The sequence below is a fragment of the Balearica regulorum genome, chromosome 1 (genome assembly GCF_011004875.1).
Source record: "Balearica regulorum gibbericeps isolate bBalReg1 chromosome 1, bBalReg1.pri, whole genome shotgun sequence".
NCBI lineage: Eukaryota > Metazoa > Chordata > Aves > Gruiformes > Gruidae > Balearica > Balearica regulorum.
The window spans coordinates 92,583,981-92,607,702 of NC_046184.1; the positions used below are offsets into that span (position 1 = coordinate 92,583,981).

At 45.4% G+C, this 23,722-nt stretch overlaps 2 protein-coding genes across 3 annotated transcripts in view; one reads left to right on the top strand and one right to left on the bottom strand.

Moving 5' to 3' along the window:
- NME7 (NME/NM23 family member 7) overlaps positions 1–16,121 on the top strand; it is a 93,317-nt gene extending 77,196 nt beyond the window's left edge. The window contains 1 exon segment of the mRNA XM_075766248.1: positions 15,854–16,121. Within this exon segment, the coding sequence (XP_075622363.1) occupies positions 15,854–15,886 (33 nt within the window). The 3' untranslated portion in view covers positions 15,887–16,121.
- ATP1B1 (ATPase Na+/K+ transporting subunit beta 1) overlaps positions 15,934–23,722 on the bottom strand; it is a 154,450-nt gene continuing 146,661 nt past the window's right edge. For both annotated transcript variants that reach the window (XM_075766285.1, XM_075766278.1), the window contains 4 exons: positions 20,977–21,132; positions 19,994–20,178; positions 18,033–18,113; positions 15,934–17,365 (listed from right to left, as the gene is read on the bottom strand). In XM_075766285.1, the coding sequence (XP_075622400.1) occupies positions 17,099–17,365; positions 18,033–18,113; positions 19,994–20,178; positions 20,977–21,132 (689 nt within the window). In that variant the 3' untranslated portion in view covers positions 15,934–17,098. The remainder of the gene's footprint in view (positions 17,366–18,032; positions 18,114–19,993; positions 20,179–20,976; positions 21,133–23,722) is intronic.

Here is a 23,722-nt window from a genome sequence, read left to right on the forward strand (position 1 = left end):
CAAAGGGACTGGATTTAAACAAGCAAACAGGTATCTGTCACCACGTGCCTAAAATGCCTCAGTCACAGCTTTTCAATGGCAGCAGAAAAAAAGGCACAGCCTGCAAGGGAAAAATGTCTCGCCAACACTCATGGAGCATTTTAGTACTTCAGCAGAATTCTCTCTCTCTCATGTCCACAGTCTGTCTCCTTTATGCTGGTGCAAAGCAGGCATAACCCCATTTTGCTGGTTGTTTAAATTGAGTTTACAGCCACTGTAAGTGAGGTGGGTGGGACAAAGCAGTTGAATTGCTTCTCCAAAATAAAAATTGAGGCTGGAGTTCTTTTTCAAGGTCTCCATTATATGTGTTTGTCCTTTGAATCCCACAGCTGAATCATAAGCTAAGTTCTTGATCTAGTATTACTCTGACTACACACTTTGCAGTTCCCATTGCAGACTGGTCATTTTAACAGTTGTTTATTGGTTGGAATTTTTTTTGGGTGGGGAGTGTCTAAATCTTTTTTTTTTAACATAGGCATAACTGTACACAGAATGTGGCTCTTCATCTGTCTGTAGTTTCTTCTGTAACAGCCCAAATTAATCCAGTTATACAGCACATCGGTCAATGCTCTTTAATGAGTAAACAAAGCAGCGAATGTTTCATGCTGATTGTTTGGCAAGTAAGCATTATAATGTAAACTATAGAAACCTTTTTACTGCTAGGACTTTAATTCTTGGAGTATCTTTAGATCTGTGTTCTGTAAGAAATGTAGTTGCCTGAAAACTTAAGTAAGCAAAATAAAACCTCTGTTTTGCATAAGAGCAAGGGCCTGTCACGTCTGATGAGAAAGAAATGATACAGTATCCGCAGAGCTCATCCTTGGGAAGCTCCATGTGAGAGGAGCTCCAATCCATTCCCCCCCGGGAGCCCCAGGAAGTGTCACAGCGCTGTATGTGCTGGGCTAGAGCAGGCTGACGGTGGGGCATGCAAGACAACCATAGAAGGAAACTGAGCCAGGCGGACGTTTTTAGGAATTATGCTGTTCGGTAAATGGTAGTGAATGTTTTCATTCTTTAATGGATAACCAAATATTTTAATATCCTGAGTTTAATAGAGCAATTATTCTCAGCTTCAGAAGAGGTGACTTCAGAGACAGGTAAGGCACTTGCCACCACGGAAAATGACCTTGGCTATGTTAGCTCCTCGTCAATAGGTAGCATTCTTTCAATACGGAGTTAGCCTGTGTTTGTTACGTCCATGTTCTGGTAGGAGATATCGTTGCTGAGTTGTTAATGCTGCTCTTCCTATAAAAACTTTACAGTGTCATTGTAGGACAACTGATTAGTAGAGGAGGAGTCTGGAGAAAATGTCAGAGAAAAATATGTCGTAGTAGGTTTACACTACAAAGATGAATGATCCTCTTTAAAACTCCAAAGAAAAATAATTCATCCCTAGCAGTCTCTTTCCTTTCTTCAGGCGGCATTGTTTTTTGTACAGAGTTAATACGCTTGCTGCAGATACTACCCATTATAGCTCCAAAAACCAGCCTATATGCGAATTCTTGCACTCCTGTTTTGCTGATGAAAGGTAGGTTTGGCAATCTGAATTCAGGCACAAGAGCTAGGAACTCCAGAGTTTAACTTCTAACTATGGTGCTGATTTTATCTGAGCTTGGCTAAGCCATTTTTCAGATTTTTGGTATGAAAGTACTTGGCTCCTAATTATATTTCTCTTCTCCGAAATAAAATACTAAATGCAACAAAATTTAGAAAGCAAACTGCAGAATCATTACTACAAATAATGACACAAAATTTCTAATGCTTCCCCCCCCCCCCCCCCATTTCCCACTAAATATACATTGGTGGGGTTTTTTGGGGGGTTGGTTGTTGTGGTTTTGGTGTTTTGTGGGGTGTTTTGTTTTGTTTTGTTTTTTTGTTTGTTTGGGTTTAGGTTTGGGTTGGTTTTTGGTGGTGGTGGTTTGTTGTATTTTGGCTTTTTTTCCAGAATAGGAAATAGCCTAATTACTTTTCTGAAAGCCAGTAAGCTTTTCTGGAGAGTGGAAGCAGTGATGTAAGCTTTCTGAAACTCTTGGTGAACGAGAGGGGTGGGCGTCAGGGAACTGTTACAGCCCAAAAGTAGGCAGAGCCAGTCTGATACACCATGAATAGAGATGTGTGCTGCCTTTAATTCAGAGTTTCTGTACAGCCTTGACCATGTTTGATGGCTGAATCATCCTTTTCCAGATGTTTCCATTTCCAGCGCAGCCTCTCCTTACAGGTCTAAGGGCTGCAGAGTGGAAGTCCCCGTATCTCTGCGCTTGAATTGAGCCCAGTGGGTTTGTACAAAGAAAGCCTTAGCTGTGTCTGTTGGCTGGCCTGTGGAGTACTTACCCTGTTAATGGTAAAGCAGCTTATTAGAGGTCCCTGCCACAGTCCTGACTCCGTTGTGGCCACATGTTTGGTGCGCACCTCCGCAGGGTCAGCAGTGCCCAAAGCACCTTGGAGACAAGGTGGTCAAAGGGACTGCTGCTGTTGCTGCTTTGTGGATAGGAAGCTGAATAGGTCGGTCTGTGCGTTAATTGGTTTTGTGACTTTTGAACTTCCAGAACCAAACGGAGGTGGAAAGGAGAGATAGCTGCTTAACCTACTGTCCTATCACGGGCCTTACATGCGCAGTATTTATGGTAGCACAAGAAAGGCGTGTTCATGTGTAGAAGGCAACACACCGGTGCTTTCCTGAAAAGTCAGTTAGGTATCCCTTAGTGCCAGATACTGCTTATTTTAAGATTTCTTCACCCTTCTCTGCAGTTTTCATCACCCACAGTTTAAGATCTAACTGCAATTTGAAAAGTGTTTGCAATGGCAGCTGCTGTCTGATTGTCCTTAAATGGAACAATGCCCTTGGCTTCTTAGACGAGATGAGATAGCTGAAGTTAATAGCCAAACTCTAGGTGACTTTGATGGTTCATACTTCGTTGACAATCCTAGGAGGGGCAAGGTAGTGACCTTTCTCCCAAACCAAGGAATACTTGGGGAAAGGAGAGAGAACAATGCTGTCTCAGGAACAGCAAGGACTAATTAACTAAGTAAGGGTCAGCTTGTGCACCTAGTTATAGAACGCTATATTTAATTCATGTAGCACAGCAGTTTTTCAGTGGTTTTTTTGTTAGACCTCTTTTCCATGAACATGGAAAAAAGAAAGTTCACTTTTAATCTTAAACCCCCCACAAATAAACAAACAAACAAACCGCAAAAGCAAATACCATCATTTTCTCCCACCAGTTTGACCCTAACTCCTATCTTTGTTCAATAAACTACTTCACATTTTAGGCAGCCACTAAAGCCTACCATATAGGTAGTAAGTAAAGTAAGTGAATAACTCACTTTGGCTCAAGAGAGGAGGGGAGATGCAATTGAGCCTAACACACAACTGGTCACAATGGAAAATCAGTATATTTTCACTTGTAAAGCAGTAACAGCTTTTTTTATTCCTAGTTTAGTGATACAGGAGGAGGGTGAATACAGCTTTGAAGCTTCTTGGATGAGCTCTTTCACTTAGTGGGTCAGGCAGTTACTCACTTCATAGACTTGTGTGTCCTGGTATCAGTACAAAATGTATTTTCATAAGTGACAGTGGATAGACACAAATAGCTTCAGAACAGTCTGTTTTCTCAGCCTTGTCCTCAGTTTCCCATTTTAATGGGGAGAGGAAGTAGAGAGTCTTGATAGCAATGGAGTATTTACGAGATGATGGGGTTTCATGAGTGAAGGCCAAACCAGCAGTTTCTCCATTTTTCTGACCAACTGATGTTGTGTAAGGCATTCAGAGCAGGGGTTTGCGTTTGTTTCCCACATCCAAAGCAGGTACTGCTCTGCCTCTTGTCAGTTTTTTTTCTATTTTACATAAAACAGGTACTATTTGGAGCAAGCAAACAATTACAGTACTCACCTGCATTCTTGTTCCCTCTGAGTCAGGTGGAGCAAGGACTGAACACGCATGTTTTATATGCCAAGCGCATGCTCTATTTAACAGACTACAAGTGGTTTTGCATTTGTGTCTTTCATGCAGATGTGGTGAAAGATGATTCTGTTTCTCAACTCAGAGTCTTTGACCTGAGGAACATTTCTGATAAATATCTTGTTGAAATAGATGCTTGCAAGCCATTGGATCTGATGAATCATCATTCTCTAGACAAAACAAGTTTCCTTGAAATTAGTCATTCCTGGATTAGTTTTAATTGAAGTACTTAATGCAAGGTGTTGTGGCTGCCAACCAAGGTGTTTATGTTCCTCCTTCAAGAAGTGAAGGCAAATTAAAAATCAGTCCGAGAAGACCTTATTCACATCACTGGAAGTACAGTGAGTAAAACTTTCCACAGGAGGTGGTGCTGTACACACACCTCAGGTCGTTGGGTCTCAAGTGGCTGAGCACCTGTCAGATTATGCAGGAATCCACATAATCTGCAACCATTAAAAAAATGGTAGCCTAGACCTGCAGTTATAAGAAAACCAGTATTTCTGGGGTCTGGCATGCTCTGCCTGTAAATTGTTGCTCATACTGTGCAGGCCAAGGCACTTTTTTGGGAGCAGTTCCATAAGGGCATTTGTACTGCGGGGACAATGGACTGCACACATCTGGGGTAACCTGAAAGGTCTCTCCACTGAGGTGCAACCTGCTGTGTCTGAGCTGCCCACACCAGCTTTATGTTCCTATGCCGTGCTGTTTGGGCAGAGTGAGTCCCTCATGCAGTTCCTTTGTATTATGAAAAAAATGCTTTTTAGTCATACATGTCTCTGTGTGTACTTATACATAGATGCTGCCATCAGTGAGATACGCATCGAGAAGGATTTGCTGTGGGATGGGTAAAATTTGAGTTCTGGGTGAAATAACCTTCTCCCTGTTGCCGAGGAAGGTGCTGTTATTAGGTGACTAATTCTTCTAGTGGATAATAGCATGGCAATTGCTGCGAGAGTGTGCTTACCTGTGCCTTTGTGTGTCTGGTAGGCTACGTGTGAAACTGCGGAGCGGGGTGGGCTGTTAAGCCAGGTTTCATGGGAGCGGAGGATGTGTCAACTTTCTTCCCAGTCTGGCGTCCCCATGGGTGCCCTGTCCACTGAGCCCCTCAGGGCGCTGCGTGCGTGCCTCCGCATGGCTGCCCAGTGCCGTCAGGCTCCGCCTCGGGCGTTGGGTCCGTGGAGGGAGATGTGTCAGTTTTCAGCGGCGCGGGCAGCTTTCCAGCCAGGCAGTAGCAAGGACCTCCTCGAGTATCATTTTCTGGCCCTCTCCCTTGCCTCAGAGCTATTTGTGGCATCCCCAGACATGAAAATAACCTGTCAAAAGGGGATGATTTTGCTGTTATCAAAGAAGAATGGGTTTTGTTTGTCTTCTGAGGGAGCTGTCATGATGGTTGGGTTTTTTCCCTACCACTTTGAACTTCAGCTGTGCAGTGGTGTTGGAGAGTGAGGCTGGGGACCGGCAGACTGTGCAACGTACTGCTGGAAGCTCTTCTTTCCCTTGCTCAGCCTCGCACCAGTGAGAGTGGCTTACTGCTTCTAGGAGGTTTCAGCAAACCGGTAATATCATCCTGCTGTACAGATCAGCTATGGGGATCTGACGGACAGAGACTCGCACAAGTTCTGGCACTGGAAGTTCAGCTGGCTGGATCCAGCCATAGGGAGATGGGAGGTGATGTCGTATGATAAGCAGTGACAGGATGGGCCAGTTCAGCAGATGTGTTTTGTCCAGAAAAATGCTGTGGACAATGAAAACCAGCATCGTTTTCCTCAGACTTGGTATTAACTAAATGCTCTGACGAGTGTTAAGAGCTGTGCTGCTCCTGGGCTGCTCCACCTGCTAGAAGCCAGCTGTCCTTGGTCTGGCATCCCAAATAGTGCCGGGAGAAGCATGCCTGATGCCTCCTTCCCCTTTGCCTTTATTCAGGGAGGCTGGGAGGAGGGCGATGTTTTAGCAAGCTGTTCAGAGTGGACAGGGGGGGCCACTCGCCTTGCAGCAGGGGGGTACACAACAAATGCTTCCCAGAAGCATTTCCATAAGAACGGAGCCCTGTTACGGGAGCGCTCTGCCGGCTGCCAACTTGCGTTTTTCTGTTTGCTGCTTCCTTGCCTGCCCGCTGCCATTGTCCCGGCATGTGGGCGTGCTGCAAGGTGCTTGCTATCATCCACCCTGGAAATGCCTTCGTACCAGTAGTGACCTGATCCGTGGGTTGAGGTTATAGTGCAACAGTTTGGGATGGAAGGCATCAGAGGGATGCGGCTCTGCTAAACTGATCTTCTTGGTGCATCAAGGTATAGTCCAAGCAATTTAATAAAGCATGTCAATGAGTAACTCTCAGAAGCGTCAATGTGCTTAGTGTGGAATTTGTGTATGTCACACTCTGAACAAAGGTCTCCTGCATTGCTTGTTACCGATTAACTTGTCTGGTATTATGCAAGCTGCCTCTACCAGCTGAGAACTAACTCTCCCCATTCACAGGGCAGCACAGCTTGTAAAACATTACACAGCAGAAGTGCATAGCATGGCAATGAACCTTTCACTGAGGGCATTTCAGCTGTACAGCATTTCCCCCAGGAGTCTTTAAAATATTAATAAAGAAGCCATTGTTTCACTCAGTCATACGGCAATTTTGCAATGAAGTCTTTTATTAGGGGCCCATACTGAGCTGCATAATCCAGGGTAAGATGCTTTTAATCATCTCCAGTGAAAAGAAATAAAAAATTGGAGGGTTTGGATGAGGCTGGTTTTTGGCGGGGTTTTTTTGCAAGTTTTCATCAAAGCAGTAGCTATTTTTGTCTGTCAGTTGGAAATTTCAGTCTCTCCTGGTACAAAATGATTTCTAGAGAGATCTGTCAGATAATGGTTATTATGATTCAAGTGCTTCTCCACCTTAACTTTCTGAGACTTTTTATCCAGCAGCTGTGGGAACAGGTTGGAAAGCATCTGGAGTGTAAGAAAACTTCGTCTTATTTGGTGGTGTTTTTGCATATCAGAGGATGTTAGCCAGCACTGGAATTCTCTCTCACAACGTTTCCTCATGCTGTATATATACCTGTAAAGAGAATTAAGTTATCTTTTTGCCTAGGCCTATTTGAAGAGAAATTAACATTAAAAATAGCGATAATAGAGGGATGGATTTTGATCACACGTTGGTGATTTCTCTTTTTTAAAAAAATTAAAATATGGTATTATTAGGTCACTTGCAGCCTAATTTTGGACATAGGTTGTATAATTATTGTACTGGTGGGCCAGACAGGCGAACTTCACTAGAAACTTGTTTAAACAGAGTTGTGAAATAGTTCAGCTCTCGTGTTCCCACTTCTGGGTGAGATCTGAGGTCCAGTCACTCCTTGTTCTGCCAAGTCTGAGGTTTGTAAGTGCCAGAGAGGAGAAGTTAACGAGTGTGAACCAAGCAGCTCCCAAAGCCCTTTAAGTTTCACCTGATCCCGAAGGTAACTACGTGATAAATAGGGCTTGGCTTTTGGCATGTGTTCGTGTTGCGCTGAGCAAGGTAATTTTGTGGAGGGGAGGTCAAGGCAGAGGGAAGGCGTGACACTTCTTGATAACTCATCTGGGGCCCGGTTTGTGTCTTTAAGGCTGCTGGCTTCTTTCTTCCCCTCAGCATGTTCTCATTTTGAACCAAAAAGCCCAGGTCTTCTTTCCAGTACCCCTCTTCCTCATAGCAACACTTTAGCTGCAACGCAGCTGCACGACAGACAGACTACAGCAAAGAACAGAAAAAAAAGCCCAGGGGAATAGCTTATACAGCAAAAGCAGTAAGGGCACACTCTAGTTACACAGTTATCTAAAAGCCCAGAATCTTCTTTTGTTTCTTAAGCAAGGGGCCCTGCACCTTTTTGGGAGTAAGAGCAGCACTGTTTTCCTGTAGCACACACTGCTGTGTGATGCAAATGTATTTTTACGTGGATTCCTATTATTTGCACCTCCCACCCCTCTCTCGGAGGTCAAATAGGCAAATGATTAGCTATATCAGTACTTTCTGTGTGGGGTTTACGCCTTCCCTCATCAGTGCAACCTCTGTGACTGCGTACTGTAAACTAGCAGTAATAAAGAGGAGAGTTTAAATCAGCTGTCTGCATACATGTGTTGAAAATGTACGTGGAGCATGGGAGGAAAAGAAAAGCCAAACATGTTAGTATGGATAGAAGACTGAACAAGATTTCCTATCTCGTATAGATGCTAACACCAGGGGATATCTTGAGTTAAGAGTTTGTCAAGCTCTAGAAACCACTTCTTCTTTCATAAGTAATAATAACTTACTATTCAAAGTGTAGTGTCATACCAGTATTGGTTTTGTGTTGTGGTAATACTGAGGGCTTAGACACTGGCTGTGATGATTGTGGAAACACAGAGCAAGATGGCAGCGGTCACCTGAAAGGATTGCTGGCTGTAGGGTAGGGCTCCTCGAAGTCACCGGGCATCTTCTGGTTTCAGTAAGAGCTGGATTCTCCCTCTTCCTCTTTAACACTAAGTGCATCGGCATCTAGGCAGGAATGATATAAGTACACCTGAGATATACTGAGATATGTAGGCAAGTCTCTGAGCAAGAGGCAATTCTTTTAAGTGGCGAGAGTTGCCAAGTGGGCAAGTTTTCTTCCGCGTTGGTGTCAGTGGTAGTCAACTGCTGTTCTGCCGGGGAGAGAGAGTGTGCCGAGACTATCCAGCCACAAACCAGGAACCGTGGGCTTTCTCTGGTAGCTGCCTTACTCGGTCCAGCTATTGAAGGGGAACTTGGTCACTCTGGTGTCACTCGGTCTAGTCCTGTCATGGCGCTACCTGATTCAGCACATAGCAGGAATGTTGAAATCACAGAGGGCTGCTGAGAGTGAGACTGAGGCAAGCTCTTGGCCTCTTAATGGCCAAGGGGAACAGAGCTTTCTAGATTCAGTGACATTGTTCAGAAAGTACTTCGAGCACTATGCTGGGGGAATTTATGCCATTGGTTTGGTGGTTCATTTCCATTCAGCGCAAGGACTCACAGCCTACACAGGGGCTTGTGGTGGTGCATGCAAGGCCGCTACTTGTGGGTGGTGCTTTTGTTTGGTTGGGGTTTTTTTCAGTATATTTTGTCTTATCTGTCAAAACTTTTACCCTGCTGCCAGATGTAGCCTGTTGGGTCCCCTGGCCAAATGCTACCCTGCAGAACATCTTGGTTGCTCAGGAAGAGCTTTAAATGCTGCCTGCCTTCTACTTCATTTATTTGCTTGTTGTTTCCATCCATGCTTGAATCCATGATGTGGGTGGAAACACGTTCTCGTTCTCTCTCTGCAACCACTTCCTTCTCTATTGGCTACCATCTGCGAGCTCGTGAGGACCATGACTTTCAGTGCTCTCTGAACAGGCTGCAGAGCCTTAGCTCAGCATTGGTAAGGAGCCACCACAACAAACACATCCAAACCAGGCTTTACTTAGATATTTCAGGTGCTAGCAGCAGTGGCCCTTTTCAGTGTTTTTGTCCAACGTTCAGGACGTGTTTGCAGCTTGCATTGACATCTGTGGTGGTGCACCCAGCATCTTGTCTGTACCTAAGCGATCTGATTCAAGGGCATCATACAAGAGCTCCTGACTTTGAGGCAGGCAAGTGTCCCTCAAGATAAGTGTGAATTGCAGAGGCAGTGATCCTGGTGACTCGGCGATCTGCTTGGGATCCTTGGGAAAGCAGTATTCACTGTCATGTTGTAGCTCTTCATGTGAGATGGGAGACAGGACCTTTCACTCTATTTCATTCTGCTGGCTCTATCAGGCCAGTGATCTCTGATGGCGACCAAAGATGTTGCTAAAGGAGGAGTAGAGCTCCTGGGGAGAGAGCCCTGGGCTGAGATGTTCAGCCCCAACTACTGAGCAGTTGGCTTATGCTGTGGAGTGGAGAGATTCAGTGAACCGGTACCTTCTTATCAAATCTACAAGTATCTGTACTTCAGAAATCAGTGGTGTGAGTCAGCACAGTAGTTATGTATGATGTAAAAACAACACTTTGTTATTTTAAAGAAGTTTTTGGCCTACGGAGTAAGTAAATAGCATAAAACTCACTTTCTTGGAGTTTTGATTGTGGTGTAACGAATTATTTTCTTGTCCTCTCATTTACATCCTGTTTGGAATTCAGATTTCTCTAATCTTTTACTTTATGGTAAAATTTCCAAATAGCTTCCATTGCCCTTCTCTTTCACTGCAGTTTCAGAGTTGATCATAACCATATGCGGCATTTGAGGTGACTGTGTTAACAGCACATAGCATAAAAGCACATTGTGCTCTATGTTATCCTGTAGTGTTTCTTTAGTAAAACCTTCCATTGCAAAGCTTTATTTTTTGGTGCGTAGGGGGTTTTGTCCCAGTTGTACTTAAGAAATTAACTGTTCTGCCTTGGGCAGCCTGGCCAGCTTTGTTTCTTACAGTGGGTGATGCTTGAGAAAGGGGCAGGAGTGAGTAACTTACAAACTTCCTGGGACTAAACTACCTTCAGGTTCATGTGGGAAAATAATTCTTTACTTTCAGAACAAATAATACAGTGAGTAAGTAGACCTTCTTCTTTGATGACCACTTTTATTTCTGGACTGCTTGTGGCTGGAAGGATGGTATGAATCCATGGGGTTTCGGTGTGTTAATCTGATGATTTAGTCGTGTGAGTCAGCTGAGTGAACTGTAGCTGAAATGCATTTTAGGTGTTAGCAAGTGCACTCGCTAACAGAGTTGGCAGGTTCATGCTGATGAAGAAACCAAGATTAATGGGCAAAGAGATTTTTTGGTTCCTACTAGTGACCTCAAACTGAGATAACCTGTAAAAAATTATAAGACCTAAGTGTTTAGGAAGAGTGTACTGATTCTGAAACTGTAGGTCAGCAAAGACTCTCTACATACCTACACTGAACCGAGGAGATAGGGTTTTGTGGTGGTTTTGGGGAGAGGGTACTGGCGAGCATCTGTCCAGCTGCATGAAGGGCACTGAGATGACTGACGGGCTCTAAATGAATACAGGGATGAAAAAGCCTTCCATCTCCTGGCTGCCAATTTTGGTTCGGCAGAGATGAGGAAGGACTGAAATTGCCGTCATCTTTCTGGTGATGGATGAAGAGTGAATCTGTGATCTCAACGTATTTCCTTCAGGTATGTCTCCCCATCAGCTGCTTTGCTTCTGCCACGAATGATACCACCGGGATCTCTTATCGAAAACTGCCAGCCCAAGGGAGCAAGGGGAATGGACCGTGAACACTGAGGCACCCTTTCAGTGCCGGGGTTTTCTTTGAGGCGAGACGTAAGGAACGCTGCCTGTGTGATATGCTGGTACTGTTTAAGGTGTGCCTTGGTCTGTCCTTATGTAGACAAAAGCTCGGGCTCCAGAGCTGCTCAGCTGGCACCTCTCATCAGTACTGCTTTTTGCTCTGTTTTCTGGGCAGAAGGGGAATCAGATTGTAGGTGTAATTCTTACACTTGAAATCTTCAGGACCCACTCTGCCTGCTCTGGGTCCTGCATTATTACCAAGATCTTTTGCTCTCCCTTGGAAGACTGATGGCCTCACTCGATGTGCTTCCTTTCTTCTTATTCCCCCCCCGGCCTCTCCATGCTCTTAGGGCACACATTGTTCAGATGATAATCATTTGTGCTCAGCCAGGGCATTAGACTGGATATTGTTATTGCCGCCTGCTGTATTAACTCCTGAAACTTTGCGGTAACACATGGAAGCACCCAGAGGGAGCAACCAACTTCAGTAACATGAGTTTTGCAGAGAGCGTGTGTGACTAAAGCAGAACTTCATGGAACTGAAGCAGCTCTCAGCTCCTCCTTGGTGAAGCAGTTTATAGGGTCAGAGCCAGAAGGTCACAGTTATTGACCCGTTATTACTTCCTGAGCATTATTGTTATTTGTCCCTGAACAGGAGCTAGAGCAGGCATAGCTGCGTGCTATAAAGCAGTTAGATGGTTCCTGGGATCTGTAAGGAGAGTACTGAGTTAAATTTATCCTCTTTCATCCCTGGGAAGGAGTGAGCACACCTGAATGTTAGCATCACTTGAAGGGCAGTGGGTGGCCTCTGAAATGCATTTGGTTGGTTTCAGATTAGTTCCTGGTGTGTTTGTCCTCTGCTCCCTTTGGGTCCTGTAAAGAGATGGGAGGTGTGCTTGGCTCAGAGAAGTTGACCTTGCCCTAGGTCAAACGTCAGTCTTGTTGAGAGATTTTTGTACAGGCACGGCTCACTTTCCTGTCGTTTGTGCTACAGTCAGATCCTGGGAAAGAGAGTAACTATACTCTAAAATACAGAGTGCTTTGGCATACCTAACCCCCGTCTGGATGCTAGGTGCAAGTACTTAAGTCCCGGATCCTCTTGGAAAAGGACCTGGTGCTTTTAGAATTGGGTTCTTCAAGCTGTCTCCAGCTGAGGCCTCAGAAGATGGGGGCACCCCAAATCTCTCAGTAGTGCTGAAATCCTTGGTCTTGGTTCTTCTGCTAAACACCACGTGCTGTGGTGTGAGGAGGATAACAGACGGTCCTTGCTTCCTGCTGGCTCGTGTTTCTTGTCCAGCACTGCTCTGCTCCTCAGGGTGAGGTTCTCAGAGAGAAGGATCCTTTCTGTGTACCAGCTCTTAACTGGTTTTACTGGGAGCTAGGTGGCAGCTGACCCACATAAAGATAGTTATATATGATGAGAACATACTGGCACCTAGTTTTGCACATTATACAATATGTAGTGCAGTTTTCTGATGTTCAGGTGTTGCTAGTACAGTCTGCGTGGATCTTCCACAAACCAGTAAAAGCTAATTGAGGAGGAAGAGGTTTTTGTAGGTTGTAAGTAGGCTGAGGTCGTTTGGCCTGACCTGGGAAAACTGGTTACACAAAATCAGGGGCTTTTAAGGACTAAAATAGGGCAGCGCCTTTTGTCACTAATAGCAAGTGAGCAGGAGTTGGGCGAGGACAGCATTCACCTGTACCGGTGTGTACCGCAGCGGCGGCTCATTACCTCACTGCCGGGGAGGCCACGTAGTGCTGGCCAAGGCAACGCTGGAAGTGGTGGGAATCGATGTGGCTCTGTTCAGCCTGCCCCATTGCAGGGACACGGGGCCTGCGGTGGCTGCGGCTGCATGGGGGCCCCAGGCTGGACCCAGAGTTGTTACCCGCAGAGGCGCAGACGCCACTGCACTTGGCCTTTTTCTTTGCTCTTGGCACAGGTTCCCGCACACGCTGAGGGTCGTGCTTGGCCCGTGCTGGCCGGCTGCCCTCAGCCAAACTGGGGTCAGGAGCCCAGAAGTGGCAGCTCTTGGAGCTGTAAAACTGGTTGCTGGTGTGTGTTAGTGTAAGTGTTCATGCAGACACAGCCCTAAAGGTTCTTGTCCTTAAATGTGCGTGTTGGTGTGCCTCTCCCTCTGCTTTTTATTTTATTAGTATTTTTTTGGTGTGTGTCTCCAACCCTGAAATCCAGGTGTCCTATATCAACAAGAAGGGAGATAAAATTCACTTTAATGGCTACAATTATACTTAACTATGTTTAGCCAATCTGGCAGAAAGAACAACATGTTCAAACTGGCAGTTTATATTGTAATGTCCTGTTAGGCAGTAAGAAAAGCACTGCCTTCCTGGGGAGAAGAGATTTTACACAGGCAATACAGCACAGATTTAAAAAAAAAAAACAAAACAAAAAAAAACCAAAAAAAACCCCCCAAAAAAAAAAAAACCAACCCACACCCCCCCCCCAAAAAACCCCCAAACCTTCCAATTAAAAAAAAAAAACAACCAAACCCAAAAAAACAAACCAACAAAACACAAGCATCTTGAAAGCAATGCTAATTTTAAATGAGGTTGATGTAATGTCACAACTTGACCCACACACGCACCCCGCACCCCCGCCCCCAGCCAGGGCTTTTGACTTGCAACTTAACCAGCTGCAGCAGCAGCATTTTGTGGAAGGTAGTTTCAGTAGCATCAATTTTGTTGTGTACCAAAAGTTCTGGTGCATTGAATGGGCTGACTGGCCAGCAAAAAGTCTACACCTGTTTCAGAGAGGGATGGGGGGCTCTGTGTGTGTGTGTTGGGGGTTTTTTTTTTGTTTGGGGTGTGTTTTTTTTTTTTTTTTTGGGGGGGTGTTGGTGTTTCCTTTAACCATCCTGCAGCCTTTTAATGCTGTAGTGCTAATACATCTGACAAATGCCATCAGCATTTCTAATGGGGGGGGCATGTCTGGGCATGTGGGGGTTTTTGCTTGGTTGGGGTTTTGGGGGGGGGGGGCCGACATGGGGGTGGTCCTTTGTAGCAGTTGTCATGAGGCCTGTGACTCGTTGATTCTTCTCGGTGGGTGGCTGCGGGGTGTGCAGCGGGAGGGGAGGGAAGAGGATGGGGCTGCCCTTACTGCTTGGTTAATTAGTGGTCAGAGCAGGCCAGCCCCTTTCACTGATTTGGTACTAGAGAGTGATGGGGGGGGGGGGGGGGGGGGGAAGTGATGTGTTGCTTTATTTCATATGCTGTTACTAAGAGCCGATTATACAAGTCCCTTTTGACACTTTTTTCACTGAGGCCAATACAGCTACCGTAAGTTTTCTACGTTTGTCCCAGTTCCTGGACTAAGCCAGTATCTTTATTACTAGTTCATGCTTGGACTTTGCACTCATACAGTAAATTAAAAGGCGATAAATTATCTAACCATGAGTTGGGTCTTTTATAAATAAAGGGGGATGGGGGGGGGTGGTGGTTGTGATTGTGTTCATTTGCTGTGTTGTTGGTTTTGGATTTTGTTGTATTTGTGTTTGGTTGTGGGGGTTTTTTTGGTTTTTGTTTTGTTTGATGGGGTTTTTTTGTTTTGGGTGTTTTTTGTTGTTTGGTTTTTTTTAACCTGTCACAGCCCATGGACCTTAGGGGCAGTTGCTCTTACCAAAGCTTGAGCTGTGCACCCCCCCCACCCCCCCCCCCCCACCTCCAAAGGGTGGCAGTAGTACACCCACTGATTGCCAGGAGCCAACAATGGCTCAGCTTTCCTGCAGCTGTTATGCAGGTGGAGCTTCCTTCAGGGAGCGTTGTAGTGCTTTAATCACAGTGTCTTTATGAAACTCTTGCCTTGGTATGACCATACAGCAGCAAATGGACCAGTGGAAGGTGAGATTTCCACTAGCTCCTGCTTCTTGGGAAGAGCCTGAAGCAGCCAAAGGCAAACGCTTGCCACTGTGGCCTACCATAACTCTGCTTTTCCTTCTAGCAGATAGCAAAAGTTTAGCAGCTTGCTTTTCCAGTATGGCACATTCCAATTAAGAAGGCTTTATCAAGCAGGTTGCTCTAGGATAGTCATGTTTTGTCACTTTGCACAAAGAAACTCTCGCTAGTAATCTGCGTCATGCAGCATAAAGCAATCTTGACTCCTGCAGGAAGCCAGTTGCTGCATTTTGTCCCATCTGAGCAGCCCTGTCAGGCGTTGCCTGTTGTCAGTGCCAAGCTCTTGGCCCAGCAGCAACACAGAACAAGTCACAACCATGAAACTCAAGTTTCTTCTGCTTGCAACTGCAGTGTGCACCCTCCCCCCTGGCCCTGCAGCAGATACCACCAGGAGAGGCTTTAACCCATAGCATAGATGAAGCATTTTACCTGTAGTTACTACTACATGTGGGGCCTGTGGTTCCAGCCACGGAGAATATGCAGTAATGGTGAATACATTGAAGAGTTTTTGCATTCCTGACCTGTGCGATCATGGCCTCAAACACAGCTCAGGGAGAGGGGAAAACAAGTAACTCACACCTACCCACACTGTTCCAGGGCTGATGTGTAACACCTTTGCTCACAGGTGGGAGCAGCCATTTACAGCACTCCCAGTACTTGTTTCAACTGAGACATTCTGGGAATGATGAAGCTGTATTTTCTGTTTGGAACAGGTGCAGTACTTCTTCAGGATTCTGGACAACTAACAGCCTCCATCCTTACCCAATGCAAAAGAAGATGTGCACACAGAACAGTGTGTTCATTCATTTATTTGTCCAATGTTTCAAACCTGACTGAAATACAAGATCAACAAGAGCACTGTACTCCTGGCTATTATTACACGTTAGAACATAGAATTTTGCACTTTAGACAACATTTAACACCATTCTATGGGGTACTGCATTGCTTTTATAAAGTTTAAAATAAAGATTTATTTTCAAACATGTGACTTTGGTTTATTTCATACATTACACTTTCTTGCAGAAAAAATAAAATTGTACAACTGCATAAATATAAAATTCTTCCACCATGAAAATGGTTAAAACATTCAATAAAGACATTAGCACCACAGTGTGCGATGCCTCCAGCAGGAAAAAAAAAAAAAAAGAGAAAGAAAAAAAAGAAAAGAAAATATACAAAGCAAAGAGTTTTATTCCTATCACTGAGGAGAGTGATAGTCTGACCCAGTCTCTCACACAACATACTGGAGGATGAGGGAGAAGGTGGAGAGAGAGAGAGAGACAGCATTCGCTACAAAGCACAGTACACAATCATCTATTCTCTTGAACTTCACTTAAGTTAGTTAGTTTCCCCTGCCACCCCTCCAAATAAAATACCCTAACACCACAGAAAAGTCAGAAGCCATATGGAGTGCTGTTAAATATAGTCTCACAGGTGGGCCTTTCTTTGTAAAGGAACAAAATAATGAGAAGTATCATGCCAGTTCTAGTCCCATTGAGTATTTACACCTTGGACAGCAAAAGTCTTTGCTCACAAGAAGTAGAAAACAGATACAATACATGGCTTGAAAAATGACCAGAGTATGCACCTATAGTACTGTACACTAAATAAAATACACAAGGCAGCAATACTTAGGGGCCAGAAACACTGCTTACTACAAGTCAGTTATGGAATCATAATTTACAGTAAAAATGGGCATGTCCCAAGGCTCAATTTTGTTTTCTTTTGTCATTTACAGTAGAATAAATATTTGTCGCTATTGCTACACTTTGTTTACATTCTAACCTAGTAAATGCAGAAAGCTAGTGTAAAGCATATAGATTACGTGTAGGTCCCATACGTATGACAGTTTGTTCAAGACTAGTAGGTTTTCTTTTTTGTTCTTTTTTTTTTTTTTTTTTAACCTTTTTAAATGGCTAGGAGGAGGGGGCGGGGGGGGGGGAGAGTTGTGCTTACAATCAGCTGCTTTTTATGTCAAATTTAATATCAAAGCGTCCCTGGAAGCGGTCTTTGTCGCTGTACTGGATGTTCTGCCCATAGGCCCTGCATTCCACGCGCACCTCCATGTCGTAGGTCAGGTTGGTGAACTGCACTGCCACCAGCGGCTGCAGGTACCGCGGCTGCAGGAGCTTGCCGTAGTAGGGGTAGTACTGCAGGGCAAAGCCAGGGTAGCCACCCATGCCGTAGTACTCCACTGTGCCTATTTTGTCTGCATCTTCCTCTCTCTAGGGAGGCAGGAAAAGGAAGAACAAACAATGACAATCGCCCAAACTCTACCTTCTGCAGCCCTTTTCCCCAGCATCATCTGTTTTTCACCAAGTGCACAACCTCGCTTTGGTCATCACCGAGTCCCATCTTGACAGCACAAGGATGGTCCCAATGGTGGAGAGGACACTTAAGTGCTGTCTAACCAGCAGCTACACAATAAGCACGTCCCATCACACACTGGCCAGGAAAAAGGGCTTTTCTCTATTTAAAAACTCAACCACTTCTTTATGCATCAGAAGTGCTTCCTGTCACACCAATGCACTTTGGCCAAAAAAAAAAAAAAAGTTTGCTGTTTCTCACCTGCTTTACAACATCACATAAAATACCTCTTCCCTGGAGTCCTTTTTTCAGTCATCCCTACTAGGAGCTTCAGTACAGCACTTGGAAGCAAAATGGCTACTTTTGAGGATACCCTTTGCTATCCACCCCTGCTTTTACCCCTCCCTCTGAGGGCAGCGCTGTCATTCGTCACCCTGAGGCTTTAGGAAACTCCTGCTGTGAAGGGGAGATATCCCACCTAAGAACCACCCCAGCTGTCTGTGGAAAGGCAGAAAGGGGTTGCTACGCTTGGACAAAGTCATCCCCTGCAGCTTCCCCGCTCTGCTCTACTGTAGCTCAACTTACCTTGGCAGTGCAGTGGACAGGGATGAGATACGGGTTGTATTTCGCCATGACCTCTGGAGGGAGGCTCTCATTTACCGGAGGCTAGAAGAAACCCAAACCAAGGGGATGTTACACACCGGACACTTCTCTGCAGAGTGCAGCACCTTTGCAGCGGCAAAGCTCCATGGTACCAAACACGTGCCATTAACCGGAATCCCTTCCAGCTCCATTACAGAGGCAACAGCTCTTGGTGGTGGTTCTTGGGACAGACAGACAGCCTAACACAACTAGAAGCTGGGGAACCTGAGTCAAGCAGAGCTGTTGTCTGTTCTTACAGCTTTACTGCTGTGGATACCAAGGCAAGCCAATTGGGCTATTTTCCATTTTGTGGTGTCACTGGGGAGAGCGAGCACTAGCTGGGGGGCTTGGTTTGTGCAAAGTCCAGGCAGCAGCAGGAAGAGACGTGCTGCTGGAGGATTTGCCACCTGCCTGCCAGGTGAGTGCAGCCAGGACTGGAAAAGCACAAGAAAGAACAAAGCGTGGCAGTCACACCCTGATGCTGAACTTCAACAGCACCTACAGGGAAGGACAAAGGCTCCAAGCGTGTGAAGGAAAGGTGGGAGTGCCAGCTCTCACGTTGGTCTTTGGTCTCTTAACAAGCGCAGTAGTTTTGCTTCACAACCTCGCAGGTCTGATCTCCACTTTACACATACCTTGCCCAATACAAGAGCTACAGGATCTCTGCTGGAGCGTGGAATGAGGGAAAGAAATAGCGCCTTGGGTACGTACGTCATTTAGAAACAAAATGTGTCAAGTCATTCCTTGACTAGACTCTGCTGTCTAATGTGGTCTGGAGCTCTTCAGAGCTCTGTGGCAAAGAAAAGAGGAACACACCAGGCCTTTCTCTTCCCCAAACATGCACATCTTATGCCATCCCACAACCACTGCGTAACAAGCACAACGCATTCCTGCTAAAACGCACCCACTGTTTCCAGCCTAGATCAGATGAGCCAGAATTCAACTCGTTTCTTTTAGCACAGGGCAGGCTCCCCTCAAAGAAAAATATTCCTCAAAACACGTTAGCTAGACAGCACCATTCCTCGTCCTCAGCTACGCTGATGGATGGTGGTGAAGGTGGCCAGCACACCACTTGCACTGTTTTCCATCCAGAAGACGGAGTGGCAAGTTTTACACACCACTTTATTCAATAACACGTGCTCTGCCACTGAATTCCTAGAGGATTTTCTAGCATTTAACTGTGTTGGGGAAAAAAAAAAAACAACAACTAGGAGTAAAAGCCGTTCCTTTCAGTAACATCCTTCAGCATTACTGCAAACCTGCCTTCAGGTGCAGCACAGAGCAAGCACGTGACGGAGACATCCTACAGCATCTGGGAAACTGCATTAAATAACCTAAAGATTTCCTCACCTTTCTTGGAGTAAGAGCTGTGCCTGACTCTCAGATGTAGTTTATGCTTTATAGACTATGTATCAGTCTGATAGTGACTATTAGCATGACTTCATTTAATTAAGTGGTTTTAGCAAGGCAGGCAACTCTACAATGCCTGAGGAAAGAATGGAGTAGATTGGGGCATGACAACATACTGATCTTACTGCAGATAGGGACGGTCTGGGACAGTCCCATGGCAGCACACAGGAACTTAAAATGGGTTTTATCATTTGAAGAAAATACCCCGATGGAGCAATTCAGCCAGCAGGCTCAGCAGTCACCAGATCAATAACCAGGAGTTTGCACTGTCAGGTTCATTGCTACTTGTTACCAACTTGCGGCGCGCAGTTTTCATTGCTTTTTAATGAAAAGGTTTTTTAAAGCCAGTTACTCAAATTGTCTCACAATTTCTCCTCTGCAGAAGGAGTTTAATACTGATCTCTCTCCAGAGACAGAAAAGCAGGTACAGCAAATCTGCAGCCAACTCCTCCTCCTTATCAGCAGCTTCTGCTAGAAAGGGAAGAGATACTTGCCTTTGGTTTGAAGCCGATAATTCTGTTGAGCTTGACGAGGATGCATGGTTTGCCATCCCTGTACCCAAAGGTGGGATCATTTATTCCAGAACAGTTTTCCAGCCATTCACGCCTGAATTTGCAGACCTTCTTCTGGCCCTGGGCATCACTATATGGTCCTCTGTCTTTGTAATCAGCAGGTGCGTCTGTCATGGTGGGGGAATGGAAAGACAACCATATGCGATGTGACCTTTCACTTGTAACAAACAGCAGTGCTTATGCTTCACTCTGTAGTTAGGATTTCCCCCTCGTCCAAACAGGTAAGTGACATCACCTTCTCGAGGCTGACACCACAGACCCGCACCCAGCCACCCCCGTGTGGGCTGGTCCCAGACCAGCAAGTTTGTGGGAGGGGTTGTTTTTTAACTGAGGATTCTTCCAGACTACAAGAGAACATCCACATTTGTAATCCACTGGCTCAGAGATATTTTTTTGGCAGCTTTTACAAGCGGGTTTCCCTCAGATTTTTACATGCATCCGTTATAAGGTGACAGTCTCATTCCACGTTCTTACATATAATCTATTAAAGGTTAACGCTGCCCAGATGTTTTGCTGCATTGAATCAAGAGGACTGACACTGGCTTTAGCAAAGTCGTCAGTAAAACCTCCGTGGCCTTCAGAGAGGCTAAGGTCAGCGCCATGTGCTTTTTAGAGTCCGCTGCAACTTTCTCCAAGTGGAATCTGGCAGTTCCCAACCACAGAACGCCTACAACGAGCTTCTACGTACATCCCTGGCCAATCTGGTCTGTCCAAACTGACCATTTACCAAGCAGCCATATGACTGAAACCAGAGCCGGCCAGCTTACCAACGTGTACCCAACAGTGGTTGCAATAAAAGGACCAGCCAAAGACAGAGACCACCCCTGCTCACCCTCAGCTCCTGATGGACCTGACGCAGAGGCGTTGGTCAGAGCCCTCAGCTGCAGGAAACAATCGAGACTTACCCCCACAGTCCTGGAATACTATGTTTTCAGTTTGTTGATCAGCACTGTAGTCCTTTAAGAACTTCTCGAGGTTCTTCACATAGGCCTCATAACTTCTGGAATCAGAGGCAGTAAAGGAAATTTCTGTCTTTTGTACCTGGGGGATTTGAGTCAGTCCTAAGAAAAGCAAAATTGGGAAGAAAACATTAAGTACACCTTAGAGTTGCACAGTCTCAGGGCAACGCCCCGCACACCAAGAACGTAACTCATTCTAATAATCTCTATTTTTCAGACTTCAGGACTTGCACAAAACAGCTTAAGCTCACTAGAGGGGAGGCTCTGACAGGCTCTTATCTCCTCTTTCCAACAACAGTCTGGAATATTCGTCCTGATGTTTGCATCACTAAGCAGATAAAAATCACAGAATCCAGAAGGGAGGCTAGAAGTCAAGGTTTTCCCCAAGAAAAAGAGTCAACCACAAGTCCCCTGCCCACTTCTGCCTCCTCCCCGAGGACAGAGGGGAAGCTGTCTGCGTGTGAGACCAACCACACACAATAAAGTCCCATGGAAGTCTACTCTTGTGTGTGTATCCCTAATAGGTTGACTTCAAAGTCTGCAAAACATGTTATGCATTTAGGATAAAAACCAGAGCTGCCCACTCATAAACCCTAGCAATAAAATACGAGAGGTTCCCCAAGTCAGGTACGGTTGCTGCTGGTTGTAATCCACATTGCTTTTGTGTAGTCTCCCTTGCAGGATGCAGGGCAGGAGACATTTTCTCACTCAGTAAATTCATCAGCCTGAGGGCCTTCCCTGGTCTTTCCATGCAGTAAGCAGGTATTCCTGACTGCAGAAAAAGCTTTCCAAGCTCTCTAATCAGCAGCTCATCACTGAGTGGGTGAGTAGGAAATACCACCACATGGGAGAGATGTTTAAAAGACTGTCCTAGATTCTTTTGACTTTAGGAGGACGAATATAAAAAGAATGCATGGAGAAGAAAAGGGACTAGATAGAAGCAACGCCTACAGATGATAAGCACCAACTCCTTTGTTTTTCATTATGGGGCTTGGAAATAGTTGCTCCTGCATGATGCTTAGGTCACGTTTTAATTGAATGCATTCATGCATGGCTAACATTTTAAACTTAAGTAATGGGAACTGGAGTTCATGCGGCTTTTGTGGCAGCCACTGTAATTATTGATGTCTTGACTTCTGTTCAGTTTGTCATCTTCATTTTAGCAAGAACAAGAAAAAGGAGCAGCATTTGCTTTGATAGCTTTCAGAACAGGCCTGTTGCCAACAAGTTCCCCTGGTGCAAAATTCAGGCAGCTTAGCTGGCTGGCCCAAACCCACAGGAGCTTATGACTCCAGCAATTTTTCCAAAGCCACTTGAGTGCTTCTGCTTAGTCCCTCCTCAAGCCAGCTCACCACCCACCCCCCCGCTACCCACCGAGTTGGAATTTGTAACCTAGGACAAAGATTAGTTTTGTTCCCCTAAATGCAGCTCCTAGTAGCCAAAGATAGTGAGACACCCAGTGAGCAGTGCAGGGTTTCAAGTTTTATTCCAGGAAGCAGCTTTAAACACTCAAAACTCCCTCTGGTACAAACTGACCAGGTTGAACGTTAAAAGTTTGGAAGCAACTCATTATTCCACTAGCAGAATTATGTTCTACTCTCCAAAGTCAGTGGCTTTCAACCCCTTTTCAAGCAATTACTTGCATTCTTGATTCACAGATATAAATAAATATATATAAAATCAATAAGCTGGGTTCAATTTTAGTAAGGGACTTCAATCCCATCCTGCCTAACCCTCCTCATGTTACTGCTCAGCTGGGAAGCAACAGGCTCAGAGTCACTTGAAGTGGCCGTCTGGAATTGCAGCGAAGGCAGGCCTTGGTCCCCCTCCTGGATCTGCCTTTTCCAGAGTTCAAGTTACAGGTGGGTCATTCAAGTGTATAAATATAAAATTCAAGAAAACTTGGCCAGGCTTGTTAAGCTTCAGTCAGGCAGTTAAGCTATGTAGTTGTGCTCAGGACCTCTAAAACCAAGCAACTCTCTACCTCTGGTTTTGGGTTTGGATTTTTTTTTTTGTCTTGTCCAAGATAATGCATGAACGCATCCACGCGAGCATGGCAGAGGTGAAGGGAAGGTCAGCAACGCACCCCCGTGGTGTGTAAAAGCCACCTACCAGATGAACTCTGGTCTCTGGTTAAGAGAGCCGGCCCCCCAACATATAGTCCAAAGCCAACCTTCTGCCCATGAGACAAGTGACTTGGCTGGGAGCACAGACTCCCATTGAAAGCATTCCTGTCTTGCAAATCTTTGCAGAGCAGCACCAAAGCCCAAGCAGCACCTCCATACAGCTGCTCCAGTGGCCAGCGCAAGAGAACAACCGTTCCTGCCAGGCAGACTCAGCCTGTGGTGATGGCTGGGCTGCTTTCAGCCAAACTTCGGGCATTTACAGGTACCTGGATGAACCACACTGGGCTTTGGTACAGCAGGTGCTTTCTTTGTTTAGGAAAAGAGCAAAGCAGAGATCAGTCTTCCCACTTACGAAGCAAGGAAACAAATCTTTGTGAAGATGAAAGGCTTATTATGAAAATAGCTTTATCCTGATTAAAAATATGGTATCATTACTGGCTTCTACCACAACCTCCATTCTCACATGCCTGCAACTGAAGACCCAGAGCCCTAAGCACAGATCTATCATTTCCTTCTTTGTTTTCAATCTGTACATCCCATAGCCAAAATAAAAGCTTCAATACTGT